The sequence below is a fragment of the Strix aluco genome, chromosome 2, assembly GCF_031877795.1.
Source record: "Strix aluco isolate bStrAlu1 chromosome 2, bStrAlu1.hap1, whole genome shotgun sequence".
Classification (NCBI taxonomy): domain Eukaryota; kingdom Metazoa; phylum Chordata; class Aves; order Strigiformes; family Strigidae; genus Strix; species Strix aluco.
The window spans coordinates 20,764,723-20,786,956 of NC_133932.1; the positions used below are offsets into that span (position 1 = coordinate 20,764,723).

The following is a 22,234-nucleotide window of genomic DNA, read 5'->3' on the forward strand; positions in this document are numbered from 1 at the left end:
AAATGCCAGGAGATTATAAAGTCAAAACAAAGGTCCATTAGCCCAGCAGCATTTGCAGCAGCCAGCTGCAGATGGTTAATGAAGATGGCTAAGAATAGAGCAAAAACACAACCTCTCCTCTCCCCAAAAAACTTTCAGTTTCTGACAATCAACAGCTTCCCTACTGCTGCCCCTTTTTGATATGAGTTGTCTCCCTCCCAGGACATTCAAAGTCTTCCTATATTTTGTAACTTCATTTCCAGTGGAGGGACTTGAGGAATTCCCAGGAGGGGATCATTGCTTGAGCAGCAGTCAAGCCAAATCTGTCCCCTGAGCGGGGACTGCAGGCTGCTCTGGTGCCAAACTCTTCGCAAATAGTGAACAGGCTGCACAAAAATCACCCAGGGCCTGGCCCTTGAGGTGCACAGGGAATGAGGAGCCACAGACACATTTGCTGCTACATTTCTTCAGGTGCCCTTACAACTCAGATGCCTAGCAGCTCATGTTAAAACTTTGAGGAGAAATGGGAGAGCTTCGTAAATTGCCATTTGAAGTGCTCCAGTTATTTGTTGCAAATGCAGTACCAGTGATAACCCCAGCTTCCAGAGTTTCCCATGCTTGAAAGGACAGCTAAAAGTGGAGGCTGACCTGGGAATGTTGAAAATATGGCATAACCAGTATCTGTCACTTCAGAAAAGGTGCTGGCTGCCTGCAGGCTTCTGAGTCGGTTGCTGTGTGGTTGGCAGCACAGTGTAAGGTTCCTGGCCCCCTGAGGTGACAGTCAACCCTGTGTAGGGTGCAAGGACTCATGCCTGCAGAAACCCTGCCTCCCTCTCAGAGCTGAGTGACAAGAGGGGCATGGTTTTGAGAAGAGGGGCCGTGGTGATGAGGTGGATACATCGAATGCCTCGTAGTGGATGCTGCTGCTGCATGAAAGCTCTGATGGTTAAAAGTGTGTGTTTGGATTTTAAATAATGTAGCCTTGCTTTGCGTAGTAGTTACCTATCCTTGTACAAGAAGTGGGAGAGCTGACACAGCTGCGTGCAACTGTTTCCTCCTCTTGTTGTCCCTCCCTGCCCAAAGACACCAGGTGTTATAGAGAACATACTTTTGAGGGCTTCTCTACCCTTTAAAATGTGCTTCTGCTGCAAAGCAGAGCCATATTTTGCTGAGTTAATAATGGGAATGGCTGTGACATATCAGTTATTCTTTAAAAAGTTGTGACAACTGATGCACTGATTGATACCTGGTTCTTTATAATCTGCACCTTTTCCTCCTTCAGATTGTGATAATGTGTATTTTCATTATGTTAGACTTTGCTCTCATTTATCTGATTTTAAGTTGGTGCTTTGCATAGCTCAAGGCCGGTAGCTTCTGTTTGATGTGCAACAGCAGACAACTTAAGGTTGTGGTTTGTTCTTCTTTTCAAAGCAGTTTCTTTCCCTAGTTTTAACTGTGTCACATCCTTTTCAAGGGAGTGTACAACCAGATGGTTTGTTTTCACTCAGTTCTTTTGGAGGGGGTAGAGGCTACGTCTGTCTGTGAGACAAACCAGCTGCATATTAAGACTTCAGAACCATCAATGAAAAGAAATTCATGAACTAAACAGCTGAAAACAGGAACTATCTGGGATGACAGTCCTAAACTGAGATAGTTCTCACCTCTTTGCAACTATATCCAGTCCCCTCATGAGGACAGAGAGGGAGGGGATCTCCAGATACATCTCTGCAGTTCCCTGGTGCGCAGGAGCCACCTCGTAAGCAGCCACCAGGACCAGCATCCACGTTGGACCGGCTGTGTGCACTCGTATCTCTCTCCTCATCCCCAGGACCGTGAGTATCGGAAGACCAGAGCACGCCGCCGACACTGCTGCTGTTCATCTCCTGTGCTCCTCTGGCCGAAGGGCTCCTCTCCAGGCTGACAGCCGGGTGGGTAACTTTCCTCCAGCCTCAGCATCCATTGGGATGAATCCGAGCGTGAGCGGTGCCGTTCCCCAGCTGGAAGGCTGAGGCTAATGGAAGACTGACACACATATCGCATGGTCTTGTGCCAGCCACTGCTGTCAAGGCTGAGTAAAAATTTTAATTTATTTTAATGCAGTTATTGAGGCATTTTAATTCCATCAAAGGAAATAACACAAGACACACATCTACAAATATTCATTTGCTACTTTTAAATGAATTTGATTCAGTTGTGCTTGGTTCCTCCTTTTTGGGTTTTACTTTGAGACTTCTCACAGGCACAAGTATTTAAGGATTGTGAACCTTAAAAACTGCAGTCTAAATTCTGCGTTTTGTACATGAATATTGAAACAGAGTAATATTCTGTTCTTTCTGTAAGGCCCTGTTTTTAATTATTAATGCTTATTCTTTTGAGCAAATAAACCCCATATATATGAGACTTGTATGCATTTTAAAAAAAGATAGTTCTCTGGGACAAGTTCCAATATGACAGTATTCTGTATATGAATATTTATAGATCCATCAAAATTGGTGAATACTGAATTTGCTGACAAACATTGTGGAGGTTTTTTTTTACTTTTCTTTTGAAAGAGATTGAAAAATTATTTGCAAATTGGGTCAAATTCAATATATAATTTTAGCCAAAAAGCATATTTTTTTATTTTTTGGTTAAAAAAAATTTCAAACTTTGAAACTTTTTGATTGAAAGCAACTTTTCCCTGCATAATTTATCCAAATTGCAAAAAACCTCAAAGCCTTTCGACAGTATTGAATAACATGAAAAAAAAATTTCATTTGTGGCAAAGATTTTAAGTGAGCAAAAATTAAATTTAGGAGTTTCGTAGTGTAAGAGTTACATTGCCTGTTGCATGTTAGTAGTAGAATACTGATCAATGTGGTTGCGCTGGCATTGTTTTCAGGTTGCAGTGAAAGCTTTTCCTCCAGATGCATTGATGTTGTGTTAGAACTGTGCAGAAAACCATCAGGCTGTGCATATGTATCACATTGTGTTTAAGAAAATACTATTGCTTCTTGCACTCAGCTCACAAATGAGGCAGCATTTGTTCTTTCTGTGCCACAAGTGTGGCTGTGTTCTGGGTTTTCTTCTGGGTCCCACGTGTGCTCACTTGATATATTTTACATTGAAAATGTAATTTTTAGTGCTGCATAATTGAAGCCTGTTACTTCTACACACTCTACGCAATTGATACCAGATGTGGATTTAGGCTTCTGTGTGCACAGTGAATCCTGGCTGCCTTTCCACCTTCTCCCAGCACTTATTGAGAAGCATCTTGTATATGAATATGGGTGTGAACAGTGCATGACCTAAATCGACCAGAAGAAAAGTCCTGTTGCAACACATGCCATTTCTGAATCAACAACTGCACAAAGATATTTGCTTGTCTGGTGTGTATTGGCTTTTGACTTGGGAATGAAAACAATGTATTAGTATTTCCCATGGGATGGAAACACCGTTTTCCAGTCATCTCTAGCTGCGGGTGACTGAGTCAGAAAGTAAATGATTAAAGAGATACAAATGACTGCATAAAGGAGAGAATGACAAAAGGGCTACTGAGAAGACAATTTGGAGGAATGCAGAGGCGAGTGATGGGAAATGAGATAGCATTATGGGCAGTCTACAGGGAGCCTCAAGACAAAAGTGCGGCCACTGATTTGTGACGGTAACATCAGAAAACTGTGGTCAGTATATGGCTACTCTAGTGTTGTGGAAACAGGCATGCACTCTGAGACCTTGGGGCTTTGTCCCCCAGCTGCTTGGGGGCACAGCAGTGCATTGGTTGTGAACCTTTCTGCTGTGACAGAACCAGCATGAGTCCACGGTCAACTGCAGTCCTTGAGACCCGAACAGAAGAGGCTGGGAGTTTGACTGTGAAATGCATATGTATATTGTTCAGTTCAGTGTAGTGCAAGTTTGCCATGCCAAATTGGGGTTATTTATATATGTTATCTAACCCTAGGAAAGTATCAGTGATGTTCTTGGCCAAATCCATGTTCAAGCAACAGCTGAACAGGTTTTAATCAAAATTCTCTGCTGAGAACCACATATGTTTTGATTGGAAATCTTTTGGATAGCATGGAGTTCTGCTCTTTTGTGTGAACCAGAAAACAACATGTTGGGATGACAGCACTGTCTCAGTCTTACCAATGAACCACTGCCCTTTTGCCAAAAATAGCTGGCAATTTTTAAGATATGGTTTGTTAAAAAGTATATATAGTTGTAGAATAGCGTGAGTCACTAGATGCCTCTTTAGTTCACTGTGTCTATGAAAGCAGGAAACCAACTCACATGTTTTTGATCTCTTGCAATAAGACGGTTGCCCTTTTTGTTCTACTGCAGAAGTGGAGTTACCGTTCAAGAAATTAAAAGCATGCAAGAGTTAGGAATTATTTCTTTGTCAAATAGTTGATGAAGTCTAGATCCTAAACTTTCCTATACATGCTGTTACCTTGATTTTCCAGAAAGAGTTGTAATGCATGTATGTTTACTCTTGCAATACCTTTTTTCCATCTTCTGCAGGTAAGCATGAAGCAGCAGTAAGAGGTGTGTAGCTATCTTTGTGCTAGCTAGCTCGGCATGAATAGTGAGCAGCTAGAGATGCCTATAAAATGGTATCAGAGGTCCTGGATTTTTAAAACTTGGTTGTAAGCAGTAGTCTCTTATTTTCAAAACCCTTTTTCTTTAGTTTCTTCAGCACAAGAATGATACTTGACATAGGGTTTTGTTTAGAACTCCTCTTTTCAAAGGAAACAGAGGTTTTACTACACGTTCTCTTTGAAGGGACTTGCACAACAATTTGTGACTACATACCGTTTTCTCTGCCTTCACTTTCTGCAGTGCTGATTCCTTCTGCTAAAGATGGCTCAGATATGGGTGATTCTGGCTGCACTTCTTTTCCTGCTAATCAACCTGATTGAAGGGCCAGGTAGGTGAGAAAGATCCCAAACTACGTGCAGCACTCTTTGTTACTCTGTATTTCCAGCTCACTGTGCGCTGAAACTTTGCAGTTCACCAGGGGAGATTTTGCTTATTGTTTAATGTGAATGAAAAAAGTGGTGTCACCTTAGTTGACATAATAATCCTGTACCCTGGAGAGTGGCACAGGATGATACATCTGATAGGAATCCAACACAGATCATCTGAAGACCCATCTCCAGATCAACTGAGACAATTATCAGAAGAGCTATGATTTCTGGCAGAAAAAAGATCTACATACGCTCCATACTTCATATGCCTCATGAACTACAGCACCAGGTGATCTTGGGTTTTCCCCTTGTTACAGGTGTATGTTCCACTGCTATCCCTGGTTTTACTTGCACTTTAACCACCGCACCTAATTCAATAACACAATATTTTTTTTTGGAAAGTAGTTTCCCTTAAGGGTGAATCTTGCCCCCCTCCATCAGTTTTTCAAAGCCCATAATAAAGGGATAGAAATCTGTTGCTTAAAAAACAGATGGAGGACTTGTAGCTCACCAGCATGTATCACATACCTGCACAGCTTCCACCGCGAAAAGGCACCATCTCCACTGCATTTTCAGACTTCAAAGAGTGATAACAGGAAACTGGACCTGGAAATTGAATGCTATTTATATGTGTCTGCACAGGGCAATGTGTCCCCAAGGCTACCAGTACAGTAAGGAAGTAGAAATTTTTAAGTGTGATGAAGCCAAGAGTTTCCTATGCTTTGACAATGGCTATAGCATCATTTTTAATGTCTGTTCTCTTCTTATGTAGCTTACAACATGGTGAGTGTGGAGGCTGGTGATGAGGCTGTGTTGAGTTGCCCTTATGTCTCCAAGGTGTCTTTGCTAATGGTGACATGGAAGAAGAAATGCAGCACTTGCTGCTCGTTGGCCTATAGACGTGATCACAATGAGACAAAGAAGTTAAAATGCAGTGAGAGGATGATGTGGAAATATTCACCTGACAGTGACCCTGCTCTTCGTATTTACCCTGTGAACCTTGGTGATGAGGGAAATTACACCTGTGAAGTTGTCAGCAGTGCAGGGAATTTTCTTTTTTTCTCTTCTCTGACTGTGATAGGTAAGACACACCTTGTCATATATTTTTTTTTTCTTGTGCGTGTGGAGATAAAAATGATTTGATTGAATTGATTTGGTGGTAAAAGACCAAATTCATTTTGGATGCACGCTGAAATTAAAAATAAAGAGGTAAACTGATTTAGTCTGGCTATTTGGAGAAGGGGAAAAAAGGCATGAGGGGTTATGTAATAGGACTGGGCTGGTCTATGAAGAAATAATCTGGGGGGTTTATGTTTGTGTTTTTTAACTTCTGACTCATGAACAGGGGAGGTTTTAAGATGCACCATATCCAACAGTCTGCGCAGTTTCTGAGAGCGCTCTTTGGGCGTAGTGTGGGATTTGAATATGATGTGAATGTTCACATAACCAGGAGTATCCACTCTTGGTTAAGTTAATGCAAACAGAAGATAGCAAATAAATATTGCTGCTATAAGCTGAGAAAGAGGATGCTAAACCAAAATTCACATTGAGGTCAGTGTGTGTCTTGTCTGGGTAAGAGCTAAATAGGAGGGAAGAAAAATTTTCAGGATGATATCTGGAAATATTGCACTCTTCCAGAAATACTGAAAGCTGTCTATAAGACTGTATCACTAAAATAAAAATTAAATGAGCCTATTTTCAACCTATGGGAACAAAAGAATATTATGAAGCATAAACAATACATCATCTTTTTCAGATAGCCAAGTAAACTATCTCTAGGTTTCCACAAATTAAAAAGAAAAACACAATGGGAGAAGATTTCGTGTTCTGGTCATACTGGTTAATTTTTAGTGATACTCAGAAGGCTTGTGGGAAATTAATTTTGGAACTCTCTAACTTCTATTATTAATTTTTGTCACTTTATTTTTTTTTTAATGTTCTTCCTTGCAGGGTCTTGCCTTTCTGAAAATGCCTTAAGTATTGTCCGAGCCTTTGGCTGTTTTGTCAAATGCAGAATATGAGTTGTTGGACTTTAGGTAGAACAGTTTTGTCTGATTCCTCCTTTATTTCCTTACTGTCAAATTCTTGATTCTACCTACCTAATCTCCTAAATATTTTAGGTGGAGCTTCAGCAAGCTGTGTTTTCTTCAGTGTGTGCACTGCTGTATTTATAAATCTTCATTTAATTCACCCCTATCTGTCATCCCATCTTATCCTGTTACAACTGTAGTCACCTTTTGGAAAATATGAGGAAGCAATACTTCTAAATGCAGCTAGCTAGTTTTGGAGATATTCACCTTGGACTTATTGATGTATTTTTTTTCCCTAAAGATTGTTGGTGCTAGTATTCCAAATTATTCTAAAAACTCTTGAACTGGTCACGCAAACTGAAAGATACCACTTATTTTTCTGTTGCTCAGTTGATGATTTTATACTGGATTAGAAATCATGGTTGTGGCTTTTTTTTTATCTTCTTCTGTAGTCCATCCTACAGTGACTCTGACCTACGACAAGAGCAGGGTGGCTGTCTGTCAGGCATCTGCTGGAAAGCCAGCTGCTGAAATCTCCTGGATCCCTGCAAGTAATCACAGCACTGCGGAAGAAGTCCATCACCCCAATGGAACAGTGACCAGAGTGAGCTACCTAGGCTGGGTCAACAGCACGCTTCCCAATGTCACCTGCCTGGTTACCCACCCAGCTACAAACCAGATTATGTCCCTAGACCTGTCATGTAAATAACACTGCTCTGTAATTGCTCTTCATCATGCTCTTGGGCTTCTTTGTGCTGTTCTGTGCAGCTGTTCCCACTGAATATCAGGGCTCTGCAGATTGTTTAGTGGGGTGATAGGCCAAAGTTCTAGTGAATGTTGACAGAGAAATTAATACTCTGGAGTTAGTCAGTTGAAACCAAATGTTTTGTGGCATTGTATGGGGAAGCTTCCAGTGCATGCTTCTTTCTATTCCTGTTCATTTTTACAAGAGTTCCTCATTCTGCTTTTGGTGGGTTGACCTTGGCTGGCTGCCAGGTGCCTACCAAACTGCTCTATTGCTCCCTTTCCTCAACAAGATGGGGAGAGAAAAATATGATGAAAAGCTCATGGGTTGAGATAAAGACAGGGAGATTACTCACCAATTACTGTCATGGGCAAAACAGACTTGACTTGGAGAAATTAATTTAATTTATTTCCAGTCAAATCAGAGTAGGATAGCAAGAAATAAGAATGAATCTAAAATCACTGTGATACAGCTAATTTTTGATGTGAAGCTTTGAACCCCTGGATTTGATTTTTGTTCGGCTTCCCACAGTGGTGATGGTCTGGAGAAAAATTCCTGGGAGAATGTCTGTCTGTGACTTTCAAGTGATCCTTCCCAGGGCCAAAGGTAGTAAAGGGTAAAATTCAGCTTCTCAGCCAGCTGTGCTGGACCTGTTAGAAGCCTTATGCCAAGAGGATTTGTAAAAACAGGTGAATAAGTGCTCATATCACCAAAATATCTCAGTAGAGGCATGAAGGACAGAATTCAGCATAGACCAGTCATTAAGAACAGTATTTTGCAGGGATGGCAGGTCAGTTCTGTTGTTGCAGCACTAATATCATTTGAAGAAAGGGAAACCGTGCAGACAGATGAGTTGAAAATGAAAGTGTGTTTGTACACACAAATGCCTGGGTGTGTGAGGCAGCTTTCTACTGCTGGTTGGCATCCAGACATCTCATCTGTGTCTCAGCTCATTTGAGCTGTGGGGGTAGAGGATTAGCTTTCTCCTCTGGTTAAGATAGGTAGTAACATCATGTAGTCAGCGGATACTGATGCCTAGTTCTGAAACTAACTTTCTTTTCTCATCTCTCAGACACCTCCCACAGGCTTCTCTATCTTCTGATAGGAGGATCTGCAGGTGTTGCTGCTGTCAGTGGTGTGACTTTATGCTTGATTTTCAGGTGCAGAGGTAAGTGATTTGATGAGCCTGAAATGTATTACAATTCCATTGCTGACTATGCACAGGTATAAGGACATGCACTTTATTGCTGAGAGGGGGGTGGGAGGTAAGGATTGAGGAAAATGTCCGTATATGATGCATTGTCCTTTTGGAAAACTAATAAAATAAGGGGCGGATCTTTAAAACAAGTCTGGGGTTTTGTAAGAGGCATAGTTATTATGCCATTAATGCATTATATACGTATGGCAGAGAGTCATCCAGGATGAAAAGGATTCTTTCTGAGACTAGGGTAGGTTCTGAGTTTTTAGAATGATTTTGATCATTCTGCATTTTCTAACATAAAATTCTGTACACAAAAATGATAGTTCACAAACTAGTGACTCTAGTCCAATGACTACAGACAAACAACCCCCCTGGTTCCATTAACAATCATAAATTTTTCCTTGAGCAAGTGTAAGAATAGGCCAAATGTACATACTGTCCTCTGGTACACTCGCAGTGTTTCAGGCTGTGTAGTAGATTTCATTGGCACCAGGTGAGGCTCATACTGAATAATTTGATACTGACATCTCAAATGATGGTTTGCTACTCTTGGAGTCGATGGCTGTGATGGGGTATGGAGGGAGTGGAAGCCCTAGTGGAGGCTTAAAATGGGAGGAAGAGAGAATAGTAGGCTGAAGACAAGAGTGTTTTCATGAGAGCAGGAGATGAAGCACTGGGAGAAGGCAACGTAGAGGTGTGTGAACTGTAAATGGAGAGAACTTACAGAGAATCAGAGTGACTGATTCACTCCCCTTCATTTCCTTAGTTCTTCTCTAGCTTTACTGCTTGTCTGGGTTTCTTCTTTGTGCTCAATGTCTTCCAGATTATTCCCCCTGCACTGGGCATATTACATTGCAAATGTATTTCAGGAACCAGGTCTTGGGGTGAAAGATGGTTGGCAAGAAGGGACAATGCACTCGAAGAGCAGAGAAGGCAGGGTGAGGAGAACAGAAAAACAGAAGAAAGGAGAAGGGCAGTTGTCATGGGTGGTGGCAGCACTGACCAGAGCTTGCAGCACTTTGCTGGGAGGCTGTCCCTGCCACAGAGTGATGTGCTTCTTTGGGGCAGGTGAGGAGAGGAAAACATGTGCTCATATGGGTTCCATGGTCCAGCATGTCCCCACAGAACTGAGGAAAAGTGCCCCTAACTGACTCAATTCAGTCATGGCTCCCAGGGTGATCAAAAATTTCAATGAAGGGAAAAATAAAAGCATAGCACATTCAAGAGCAGGACATAAAAAATAAGAAATTAAACAATGAGGTAAGTGAAGAAAGTCTTTCAACAGCTGAGGGCAGCTAGAGGAGAACTCTAGACATAACAGCTGTGCACCTTGCCCCATCAAACCATTTTAATTTCCTGACGTCCTACTTTCAGCTTTCCGGTTACATACATTGGCACACGGGTCGGCAGTACCATTTGCAGTAAGTGGATTTTTCTTCTGTATGTGCTTTGTGGGTTTTTTTTTCTGTATTCTTCACTGAAACATGTAATTTCATTGCAACGTGTCTGCTCTGACAAAACTCTCATTTATCTCTGTGTGTGCTTGGAGGGGGGAATGAGGAAGTGTTTCTGGGAGGGTGTCTATTGTTTGGATGGCCCTATCTTCAGGTATATTCAGAATATCTGAGTAATTGCATAAGCACTAGATCAAGAGTGGAGTAGTGCATTTCCTGCCTAAGAATACTAGAAATTCCATTTACAATGGCAATGGTTAAGCTGAATTTTAAATCTCCCTGAAGTTAATGTTTTCACATTTCTGCCTCACAGAGTAATCTTAACTCTAATCTTTTGCTTAAGAATGTGTATTTCCCTTGATGGCAGAAACCTGCCTGATTAAAGACCGGATGAAAGCAGACAGGCATTTTACAATGAGGGAAAAGGGTGCACTTCCTTATGCTGTATTAGAGACAAACACAGCTATGAAAATTTTATTTTTTAAGTTGCAGTTGAAACACTCAGAAGTTAGGAAACAGCAATGATAAATTTGCCACCGCAACTTTTACTTCCTTTCTAATTCCAGTGTGTCGTGATACATGTTTAACAGCGTGATAATATGCCGCTCTTTCCTCAGGGCTTCTGCCTCATTTAATGCACACTGAAAGAGCAATTATTTCATATTTTGCTTTCTGCTTAGAGCTAAATTAATGGCTGTGTGCCTTGTTTGTTGCGGACTAGTCAAACAGTGCTCGGAAGTTTGATTAATTTCCTGATATGCTATTCAATGGCATTTGGGATGATTTGACTGACAGAGTGGGAGTTGCAGAGATCAAAGTCAAAAGCTTCCAGTAATTTTAGGTGCCTAAATTAGATTGCCTGTGGCCTGTCTGTTGGGTTTTTTTTCAGAGAAGTTAGCATTGTTCATTATCATCTATTTTGCTGAAAAGACCGACATTTCAAAATTTGTTTTCAGTCACATTAAGAAAAAAAAGAATTCAAAAGACTGTCCTGTTTAGGCTTTGTAAAGGTGGCTGTTGCATCTCTGTCATTTCAGGTTTCACCCTCTGTGTCCTCCCCCTTTGCTCACAGAGCTTACTGAAATAACTTCACAGTTTCTTTGCAAAAGTAATGTTGCCTACCATGTTTTTTCTGGTCTTGTTTTTTTGTTTGGACTCTATAGGTACAATAGTTCCACAAAATTCTACCATCTAATATAATGGTACATGTTTTTCTTTATATTGCAGACTAAGAACTTCAGGTCTGCACAATCACATGAGAAAACAGATGTGGTCAATCTTCCTGTCTTATCAGAGAGTATCTACCAGAATTACAATCCAAGAACGATATATATATGAGATATTAACAGTGTAGGCACAAGCAGTCTACTACCAGCTCGGCTACTAATGATACTCAGTTACTTGAACTTGTACTTCAACCAAGAAATCTCAGACCTTACCACATAGCAGGCCAGCAGAACACTCAAAACTGCCCTACAGAAGCTTTTGTCTTTCCTGACCTGAAGACAGTGGGGGAAAGCAACCTGTTTTAGTAAATTATTTCTCTCTTTCTCTAAATATCAGCACAGCGCTTGAAACATTTGAAATTTTAAAATACATATCTGAATTTTATTCAAAAATGGACTCTGAGGTATGTGTTTTCTTCCCTCAAATTGATAATTGACATATTTCTGTGCCATGTTAACAGACTGTTCATGAATATGTAGCACTTTTTTCCATTTTCACAACTGGATTTTCTTTGCAATTTTGTGGTGGAAACCAGGAAGTGACACAGGGGACCCCAAAACATAGCAGGTCAAAGAAATACATCCAGCAGAAATTCAGAAAGAAAAGAGTTGGGTTTTTTTCTGGGTAGTTACATGTGGTAGATGACAATCTGGTATTTGTTATCTTTGTTGAGTTTTTATATTTTTAATGTATTTATTTTTCAATTAAACTTTCTGTTTGCATTGATAATGGAAGAAAAAAAAACAATTTGAAATTGTACTTGATATGGAAATGAGATATAGTGATGGGCAATTTTCTAAGATTAATTTTAAAGTAAACCTGCAAATATGCAAATAATTACCTAAATGATTTCTGGGGCTATTTGGGTAAATGTTTATTGACCAGTTTCTTAGGAGCTGAGATCACAAGCATTAAGTTGTGAAAAATGCAGGTCATGTGCTTGTTTAAAACAAACAAAAAAAGCCCCTAACCAAATAATTTATTTCTTCTCATCTTTGTGCCCCAAGCTGAACCCCCTCCTCCCCCCAGATTAGTTGTTAATTTCAGTTTTCATTCGTCAGATTTGGCAAACCTTCCAAATGCCAATGCAGCAGTAGGTATACTCAAGTGTGTGTTTCGAACGGCTTTTTCCTGCTCGTTGCTGGAGGACGTCATCTCTGCTCCTTCAGTGTTCTCAGCATGAGGATCTCCCAGCACCTTCTAATTGCACTTCACTTTATCACTTCTAGATAGACGTATGGGTGGTGGACATCTACTGACATCGCTCCAGCCTTTCATTTAGTCAGAAAGGCATGAAGAGCAACTCAGGGCCTTAATGAAAAGACCCTAATGAAGGCAGTCCATTCACGCCTGCTGGGTAACTGAGCAGAGCCTGTCTTGTGGTGTTAAATGTCCATGATGGGTCACTACATCAGAGCTGTGTCCAGCTTCTTCATATCATCTGTGGGGAAGGAGATGCACCGTTTCACATATACAGCCTCTGGGAGAAATAAGTGACAGCTTGGAATTAGTGAAAACAGGTTTTCAGTGATGCTAGCTAGGAGAAGCATTGTGTAGCTCTGGTGAAATCCACAGCAGTGCCTTAGTCTCAGGAAGTGGTTTCCCAGATCTGCGGACCTACAGCTGGCAGTGCATGGTGGGCATGATGTAGCACCCTTTTTTGTTCTCCCTGTCAGCTGGGACTCTTCACAGTCATGGTGCTGTCAAGGAGTTGGTTGTGACTGGAAGACTCTGAAATAGGGGAAAAATCTCTTGTTTCTTAGGGAACTGTCCACCTGGGTCTAAACCTGGGCTTTTAGGCTGGTGTTGCTCAGTGTGACAAGTAAGCATGGGCTGTTCCTGTGGACAACTACAGCAGTTTGGGTCTGTCTTATTCAGAAGCTGGACCATTGCAGCCAGACCAAAAGATGACACAGCTGTCAAAATGAAGAGTCAGGCTGTGGAGCAGTCTGCTTTTGGCAGTCATGGTGCACATGTGTTGTGGTTTTTTGGGTGCAAAGCAAGAACTTTTCGTAATTCCTTTGCACCAAGTAACAATGCAGACAGACAGGGAGATGATAGTGCAGGGGGTAAAACTTTCTGGAGAAACAGCACTGCGATAATTAGCCCTGGCTGGAAAGCATGGCTTCTGTGCTCATGATTTTATTTTCCCCTTTAATTTGTATTTGCTGGAATTGGTCCAGTCACCTGCAATGTGTCAGCATTTCCTAGAAATCTTGAGGAGACTTTGTTTGATGTGCTGAAACAAGATGCTCTGGCAATGAGATAGGTCTCTTTGTGCTGCAGGTACTCAGTGAAATGGGCTCTCCTGGCAGTTCCACAGCTCTTAACAGCCACGTGGACTATGGTTTGCCTGATTTCTTATTTCAAAAGGACTTCCTCTTGAAGTCCTTCCTGCTGCAATCTCTCAGAAAATTAGCTTTACAGCATTGTAGCCTAGTCAGGCTTTGATCATCACCTGTTTACTGCCAGCAAAAAGCTTGAGTTATTAAACCGCAGCTTAGGCAAACCCTCATGTTGCAGGCATTAAAAGGCCTCAACTGCCTAATTGTTGTATCTTCCTTCTGCAATAAAGTTGGCCCTCATGCTTTTCAAGCTCACTGTGTATGGTTAATAAAACTTATTAGGCCAAAGAGAATAATGTGGCTAGTGGGGATGATTGTAAGAAAGGCTGGGACATGAATAATGTTTCTAGGCAGAACATAATAATTGAACAAGCTCAGTTAATTTTCTGTTCATCTTTTGTATGTGTTATAATACCGGCACAAGTGGTAGGTGGTTTCAGATACAGTATGCTTCTTTCTTAACTATCTGCAATTCACTGGAGCTTTTGACCACAGGAGTATGTATTACATCCAAGCTGCCAACAGGTGATAACTATTCTAGTGGGCCTGTCAGCTCTGCTAATAGCATCGTCTTTGAAAAGAAGAAGATAGGATTAGCCAAGCAGTGGGCCTATGTGTATGCTGAGAAAGGCAGCCCTTGGTGCTTGGGATAAGACATAGAGATCTGCGAGTTGAATGATTTTGTATGGAAGCAGAGAGGAAAATGGGAGAGCCTGCAGAAGGGGGTTGACAGAGAGGAACGATAAGACTAAGAGAGCGAACATGATGTTGGGTTGTTGCAGCTTAATAGTGAGATTAATTACTTTTTCCATTCACACTGCCTGTCACTGGGTATCTTAACTGCTGATTGTGGCTGGTGAAAGACAGGCTTTTGTCGTATGGGAAGCTCTCTGCACTCTTCTCTCAGGATGGAAAACTAGGCATGGGCTTTGATGGTTTCCTCCCTGCATGCCATCACTAAAGAATGGTGTGTTGTCATGCTTCTTGGTCTTAGGAGCTGCACACCAAAGGGCTAAAAGCCATGAGACACACACCTCAGGGGAGCGAGGGGAAGGAGGGAAAAGCCTGGCACTGCCTCAGTGGCTCACCAGGGGTTTAACTCCTCCTCTGTCAGAAAGGCTTGAGCTGGGCTTGCAGCCAGGTGCACCTCTGCCAAATCCCTCCCTGCCAGAAGCAGGGACCAGTGTGGAGCAGAGCTCAGCTGCTGGGCCAGTGCCACAGGTGGGTGCAGGAGCCCTCCCCACGCTGCCCAAGAGCTGCCCGCAGGGGCTAGTAGTGCTAGCTCCTGCCCGAGCTGGGGTCTCCTGGGCTAGCTGCTGAGAAAGTGCCCATTTCCTGCCTGGATTTAATTTTGCAATTGATCTGTTCAGTATTTTGGGAATGCGAAGAAAATAACTTAAAATATTTTCTGTCATGCTGATTTCATAATGGGATAGGCATGTTGGTGTAATCCAAAGAATAACCCAAATTGTGTATTTTGTCTCTTGTAGGAATTTGGCCTGGAAAATAACCAACTTGAGGATGTTTTTATATTTACTCATGCTTTTTTCCTTAGTTGCAAGAACACTTTTGGTGATCTCATACTGATTTTATTTGCACTGAAACCAAATTTAAGGAAGGCAAATATTTTAGACTGCAAACCTCCACGTATTCTTCTGTGGCCTTGTAAAATGGCTAGGAAAATGCTGACTGTTTATTGAACAATCATTGTGAGAGAGTTACTAAAAGGAGATGGGTGTTGCTGTGAGCTATTTGCACATTCTGACCAAAAAATAAATTGTAAAAAATGAAAGGCTGGGAGTATAAACTGCTGTTCCAGGACTGTTGCAACAGCTCTGCCTTGACACTGCTGTTTCAGACTGACTCTCTAGTCAAATGTACTGTTGACTGAATGTCACTTGTGCTTTTTAGTACTAGATGTGACTATAGATGAAAATGCACCTGTTTATTGTGTGGACTTTCACTCATAATGTTTATAGGGTGCTCTTGGTAATAGCGATGATATCTGCTTTCTGATTAGTCTGTGAGCAATTTATCTTCTGGTAATAGCAGGTGTTGCAATGCTGTCGAACAGCTCTTTATTTTCTTTCTGTTCACTAAATATGGAGTAAAAAAAAAAGTTGACAAAAAGTTATGTTTAGGACCCCCTAAATTAGACTGTAACTTCAGATTCTGAAGAAGATTTGTTTAAAATCCTGATTTTTAAACACCGGGATTGAAATGAAGAAGATAAATAATTTTCCTGCAGACTTTGGAAAATGGGGCAAATGCCCTAAGGGTATTTATTAGTTCATCGAAAACCTTGGTTTACTAAGTTGTTATTTCTTTCAGCTGTATTTTTCGGTCTAGCCTTCTTGGCATCATTTGTCATAGCTCTTCTTCTCTGATGAGAAAATAATACTTTTCTGGGTTCTCTTGTAGTAAATATAACACTGTACTGGGTCTGGCTGAGCTGGAATTGGTTTTCCCCTGTAGCAGCCCTCACGGTGCTGTGTTTTATGTTGGGAGCTGGCAGGGTGTTGATAGCACACTGGTGGTGTGGCTACTGCTGAGTAGTGCTTACACAGCACCAAGGCTCTTTCTGACATTCCCCCCCCCCCCCCCCAAACCCCCTCAGTGGGACGGGGTGGGCAAGGTCTTGGGAGGGGGCACAACCAGGACAGCTGACCCGAACTGACCAAAGGGATATTCCAGACCATATGACGTCTGCTCAGTATAAAGCTGGGAGAAAGGAGGAAGGGGGTGGGGTCACCCTTGGTCCTCCGAGGCAACGACTACGTGTATTGGAGCCCTGCTTCCTGAGAAGGGCCGACATCGCCTGTTCATGGGAAGTAGAAATAAATCTGTTTTCTTTTTGCTTCGCTTTGCTTACATTAAAACTGCTTTTGTTTTACCCACAAGGGTTGGGTTTTTTTACCTATCTTATTTTCTTTCCCCTCCTTGCCCTGTTGAGGAAAAAAAGGGGGAAGGGGGGGAGGTGATAGAGCGACTTGGTGGGTACCTGGCATTTAGCCAAGGTCAAACCACCACAAACACCTATGGAATATTGTCCTGCTTGATGTCTCTGTCACTTGGGTCTTTCTGCTTTGTGAAGTCTTTTTTGTTAATGTTAACATGTCCTCAGCTACTTAACTTGGTGTCCACAATCTATATGCAATTTTCATGTGCTGGAGGCAGCAAAGAGCTCATGATTTAATCAAGCAGAACTTCTGCTACATTTCCTATCACTTCTATGTCCTGGAATAGTTTGTGTTTGTTCTCTTATGGTGCTTCTTTAAGCAATTACCCACTTTTCTCTTTATGTCCTTAAAGTTGTCTCCCCAGTGCTCTCATGCACTAGCTTTCTCAGTTTATTGATTTCTATCTTCAATAAGTACTTTATTATTCAGTTCTCTTGCCTTCTCTTTTTGGCATCAAATACAGTTACATTCTCCATTCAGTTGCTTTAGTAGGTGTTAGATCCTCTCAATTAAATTTTTTCTTTATAAGACTTTTTTCGGGTGGGTTGAGGGGGGGAACAATAGGTTTCAAATTGTGACTTGTTTTGGAATTTTCTAGTGCTTTCAGTGAACTTATCCTTAGAGACGTACTTATTCCAGGTCCCTTTGATTTATTTTTTTTTTTTTTGCCAATATATGACAGAAAATTAGTTGCTCTTGACTATAAACCACTTCTGTGCTTCAGCTTCTGCAAATCCAAGCTCACCTACCAAATCCAAAAGTGTAATATGCAGCATCTTATTTGTCCTTGGGTGACATCTGTCTTGCATTATTATGCAAAAACATCATAGCCAATTTATTTTTTTCCTCCATAGTTTGCATGCTGCCTTATACCACTTAGAGCAGCAACAGCCATCCAGGTCAGAGAAACTAAGCAGGCATTTATCAGTCAGGCTCTTCAGAGAGTCTTGGTTATCAGTGATTTTACTTAGTTCAGACACAATAACAAAATATCTCTGGTACGATGTCATGTTGTCTTTGAATGGGACTATACCTGTGCCTGACTTGTACATTGTTAATAACGTTGTATATAACCAAGAAATTGTGGACTGAGCTCCACTGTAGAAAGTAGATGCTATTTCACCTGATTAACCATATAAGCAATAATATTTTCAGAGAAAGAGGAGAACCACAGACTCCTTGTACATTTTCTAAAGTAAAACTTTCCCCCAAGAAGAGTAGAAACAAACAGCATAAGGAGGCTTTTTGCTCCACTTCCTCCAGATTCTGTCTCTTGTCATTATCAAGCTATCACTACATCTGCTGCCGGGTTTCCCGTGCATTTTCTAGTGGTTTTGACTATATTGTCAAGTCAATTTGTACATTTAGCACACAGTACCCAGAGAAGCCTCATGGACTTCCTTGTTCAGACTGGGGCTAGTCTGAATTGGTCTCTGTTTTGTCCCCTGATTACTGCTGTCTTATTTTTCTGTGAGGGTTTGTGTTGTTCTCTAGCACCGATCCAGACTCACATGCCTTAACAATATTTAATCTGATGCCTGGTGTAGAGAACTCTGGAACAGGCAGAGATAAGGAATAATGTCTTGCTGCATGAGAAGTAATGCAATAGATTATTCCTTTCATCGGGATCTGCTTAGGATATCTGACCTGAGTCTCACTGTCTGCATTTGATATTTTTGGTAAAAAGGGTCTTGAAAAGCTTGAGCAGCTTTCATGGGAGCCTCACTGGTAATTTGCCTCACAGTCACAGATGTTGTACCCAAACCTCTGCATCTTGCTCCTTGTCTTACCCCAGGAAGCTTCTGCAAGAACTTTTCAAGTCTCTTAACTGCTATATTCCTCCAGGCAAAACTTCCCATTCCTCTGTCTTTGCTTTGAAAAAGAAATGGTACCCAGGCCTTCTCTCAAAGCAAAACCATCTTGCTTGCAGATAAACCTAAGAATTGAGGGACTGCCTAGATGGGGTATATAGCACTACAGAACAGTCACAGGACTAGTGCAACTTGGAGTGTATCTCCATGGCTCTTCAAAAGTGGGCTGATCCTCCTCTTCCTGAGTTAGCTAGAATTACCAGCCTAGATTCAATTTGAAGATTTGCACCGAATCTTAGGCTTGTAGAGTCATGCTAGCATAGTATCTGTCTTCTCTGAATGTAAGCCAGATATGTCCATGTGACTGCTGTGCTCCAACACAAATTTGCAATTAATTGTTCTCAGAGAGATTTTGGCTTACCTTCATGGAGGATTTTGAGTTTTGTTCCTTGTTTGCATGAGTTTAGATTGATGTTATACCAGGAGCTAATACTTTGTAAATACTTTCTTATGTTTAAATGCTACAAAACCTTCTGCCAAGTAGATCCTACATCTTAGTACAACAAGGAAAACACAAATGTAGAATCTCAAGCAATCACTCTTTGCTTTTCCAGGTGATAATTCTGTAAATTTCCAAAAGATGCTTCAAGAAATAGTCAATACTGGAGCAATTCTGGCAACTCAGTTACTATAAAAAGTTCAGCAACCTGTTGTGCAGAAATAGGTTTACTGTGCAAGATAGAGAGGGACAGCCTACTTCCTATGACAAAGGACATCAGTGTATGTTCAGAATGGGCAGGGGAGGGTAGTTTTGTTCTGCAATGTTTTGTGTCAACTGATGAGACACACAGTAGATTTTCATTGCTGTTGGACCACCTGTAGCATCCTACAGGATGTCGTGGAATCTCTGTCCATGGAGGTATTCAAAATCAGACTGGACACAACCCTCAGCAACCTGCTCTAGCTGACCGTGCCTGAGCAGGGGGTTGGACTAGATGATCTCAAGAGGTGCCTTCCAACCTCAGCTATTTTGTGGCTCTATGACTAGTGCCAGGGTTTGTAGATCCCAAACTAACTAAAGGTTCATTCTAGCACAGGTTGCCAGGTCTTAGCGTTGGTGCTTTGGATACGAGAGAAGAATATTGTAAGAGACTGTTATGACTTACAAGCAAGATTCAGCAACTTAGAGGACATTGTCTGAAGGCACAACTCCTCTGGGAAGTCAGTGGCCCTTTACTTGAAGTAAGGACTTCAGTGTTTGCAAAGTGCTTTGTCTTTGCCTGGTCAGTGTTGCATGTTGCACACAGGTGCATGCTCCTCTGGTGTGCTCGTGGGTGGGATGGGTAGGATCAGCAATCAGTGCCTGCATGTTTAGGGTTGTGCAGTACCCTCCCAGTCACAGTTAGGGATTTTTTTCTTGTAACTGAGCATTTTCTCCAAATGTGTTTAGCTGCCAGAGAGATGGTCCCTCCTTTAGCTGAGTGTGTTTCAGTAGTGCCTTGGATGAGCAGGACTTCCATGTTGGTTTTGAGGTCAGAATCGGAGGATACTTGAACTTCAAAACAATTTACAACTTTTACTTATTACTGAAACTTTTAAAAAGAAACCAGTGATGCTGGTGGAGCCTCTGTGATAACATGTTTAATAAAAGGGTAAAAAGATGCTGCACAGCAGCGATGAGGAGAAGGAGTGAGAAAAATGTGAGCTAAATAACCCTGGAGACACCAAGGTTAGTGGAGAAGGAGGGAGAGTTGGTGCTTCAGGTGCTGGAGTAGAGATTCTCCTGCAGCCCATGGAGAAGACCATGATGAAGTAGGTTGGCCCTCTGCAGCCCCTAGAGGACCATGCCAGAGTAGGTATCCACGCTGCAGCCTGTGGAGGACCCCATGCTGGAGCAGGCTCCTGGCAGGAGGTGTGGCTGTGGAGAGGAGCCCACACAACAGCAGGTTTTCTGGCAGGACCTGTGACCTGCAGGGGATCCACACTGGAGCAGTCCGTTCCTGATGGACTGTACCCCGTGGAAAGGACCCATGCTGGAGCAGTTCTTGAAGAATGGCAGCTGGTAGGAAAGACTCATGCTGGAGCAGTTTGTGAGGGACCGTATCCCATGGGAAGGACCTATGCTGGATCACGGGAACAGTGTGAAGAAGGAGTGGCAGAGATGAAGTGTTAAGAACTGACCCTGACCCTGACCCCCATTCCCATCCCCCTGCACTGCTGGGGATGGGGAGGAAGAGGTAAATCTTGGAAGAAGAGGGGGTGGGGGATGGTGTTTTAAACTTTGTTTTTATTTCTCACTATCCTGCTCTGTTATTAATCGGCAATACATTAAATTAATTTCCTCAAGTCAAGTCTGTTTTGCCCTTGAAACTAACTGGTGAGTGATCTTCCTGTCCTTATCTCAACCCACAAGCTTTTTCATCCTATCTTCTCCCCTTGCCCTGCTGAGGAGTGAGAGAGTGTCTGGGTTGGCACCTGGTGGCCAGCCAAGGTCAACCCACCATGGAAGGCTTATTCACTAACAGAGCTATAATACGAAATAAGATGCTATAAACATAGGCTCTACACTCTTAAGGCATTGTATGCTGATGATACCTCTCTAGATCTTCTGACTTTAATCTTATCACTCTGTACTGAGCTCTGGAAACTTCATTTCCACTCATTCTATTCTCTCAGCTGAGAATAAATACCGCTCAGCAAGCAAAGGTAAGTGATTTTTGGGTTGATTTTGGTCTGACTGCTGCCACAGTCCAACAGTTTATATGCTAGTGTAGTGTTTGTATCTAGCTGTGCTTGTATTTTGGATTTCCATTAGTGTGGGTGAAAGAGAAACCATAGACAAAACCCCTGAAATCCTTTCTATTTATTATCTCTGAAGTATACAACCCCCTCTTCTGCACAAAACAAGCGGCCACATGCAGAACAATGTGCTTAGTACATAAACGTCTTGCTTGTACTCACTTCATCTCTTGTCTGAGAGAGGAGTTGTAGTGTGGAAAAAAAGATGAGTGAGCCAACTACTGAAAAGCTCTGGCCTGGCTGCTTGCCTTTATCTTCAACTTGCATGAAATATTCAAATGAGGAAGATTAGAATCAAATAACAGCAGTTAGTGTATTGTTAGGATTGCCTCCTTAATGAGGCAAGTTAGTGCCTGCAGAGCTATGATACCTTCATGAGCACTGCCTGCCTCCAGGTCTGAATCTCTACCAGCTGCAGTTACTATCACCTTCTTTATAATTTTCATTCTTGTGTAATCAACAGTGGTCACCTATTTCATGGTTCTCTATATAGAAAAAATAAAAACATACACATATATGGAAACATCTTGATGCATATGTACATTTCTCTCTGTGTGTGAAGCTGTGAATATAAACAGATAAAAAAAGTTTTTTCCTTGAGAAATTAATTTCTTAGTAATTTCCTATCAACAGAATATCTCATTATATATAAATGTTGTGAAAGACCTTATTAGACAGACACATGAGGGTAAAATTAAAAGTTGCTGTGGAAACCATAACCTGAAATAAGTCTTTCT

The 22,234-nt window shown here is 41.7% G+C and overlaps 1 protein-coding gene across 3 annotated transcripts; it reads left to right on the plus strand.

Moving 5' to 3' along the window:
- The first annotated feature begins 1,472 nt into the window (after window positions 1-1,472).
- On the plus strand, window positions 1,473-12,429 carry LOC141920142 (cell surface glycoprotein CD200 receptor 1-B-like). Of its 3 annotated transcripts, none has more exons than XM_074816834.1 (7): window positions 1,473-1,907; window positions 4,798-4,885; window positions 5,698-6,006; window positions 7,408-7,656; window positions 8,773-8,868; window positions 10,276-10,322; window positions 11,583-12,429. In XM_074816834.1, the coding sequence occupies exons 2-7, from the start codon at window positions 4,819-4,821 to the stop codon at window positions 11,691-11,693; spliced, it is 879 nt and encodes a 292-aa protein (XP_074672935.1). In that variant the 5' UTR covers window positions 1,473-1,907; window positions 4,798-4,818; the 3' UTR covers window positions 11,694-12,429. The 3 variants fall into 3 exon arrangements, with proteins under 3 accessions (XP_074672935.1, XP_074672937.1, XP_074672938.1); XM_074816836.1 differs by lacking the exon at window positions 1,473-1,907 and adding an exon at window positions 2,858-3,347; XM_074816837.1 differs by lacking the exon at window positions 1,473-1,907 and having other exon boundaries at window positions 4,837-4,889; window positions 5,763-6,006.
- The last annotated feature ends 9,805 nt before the right edge of the window (window positions 12,430-22,234 follow it).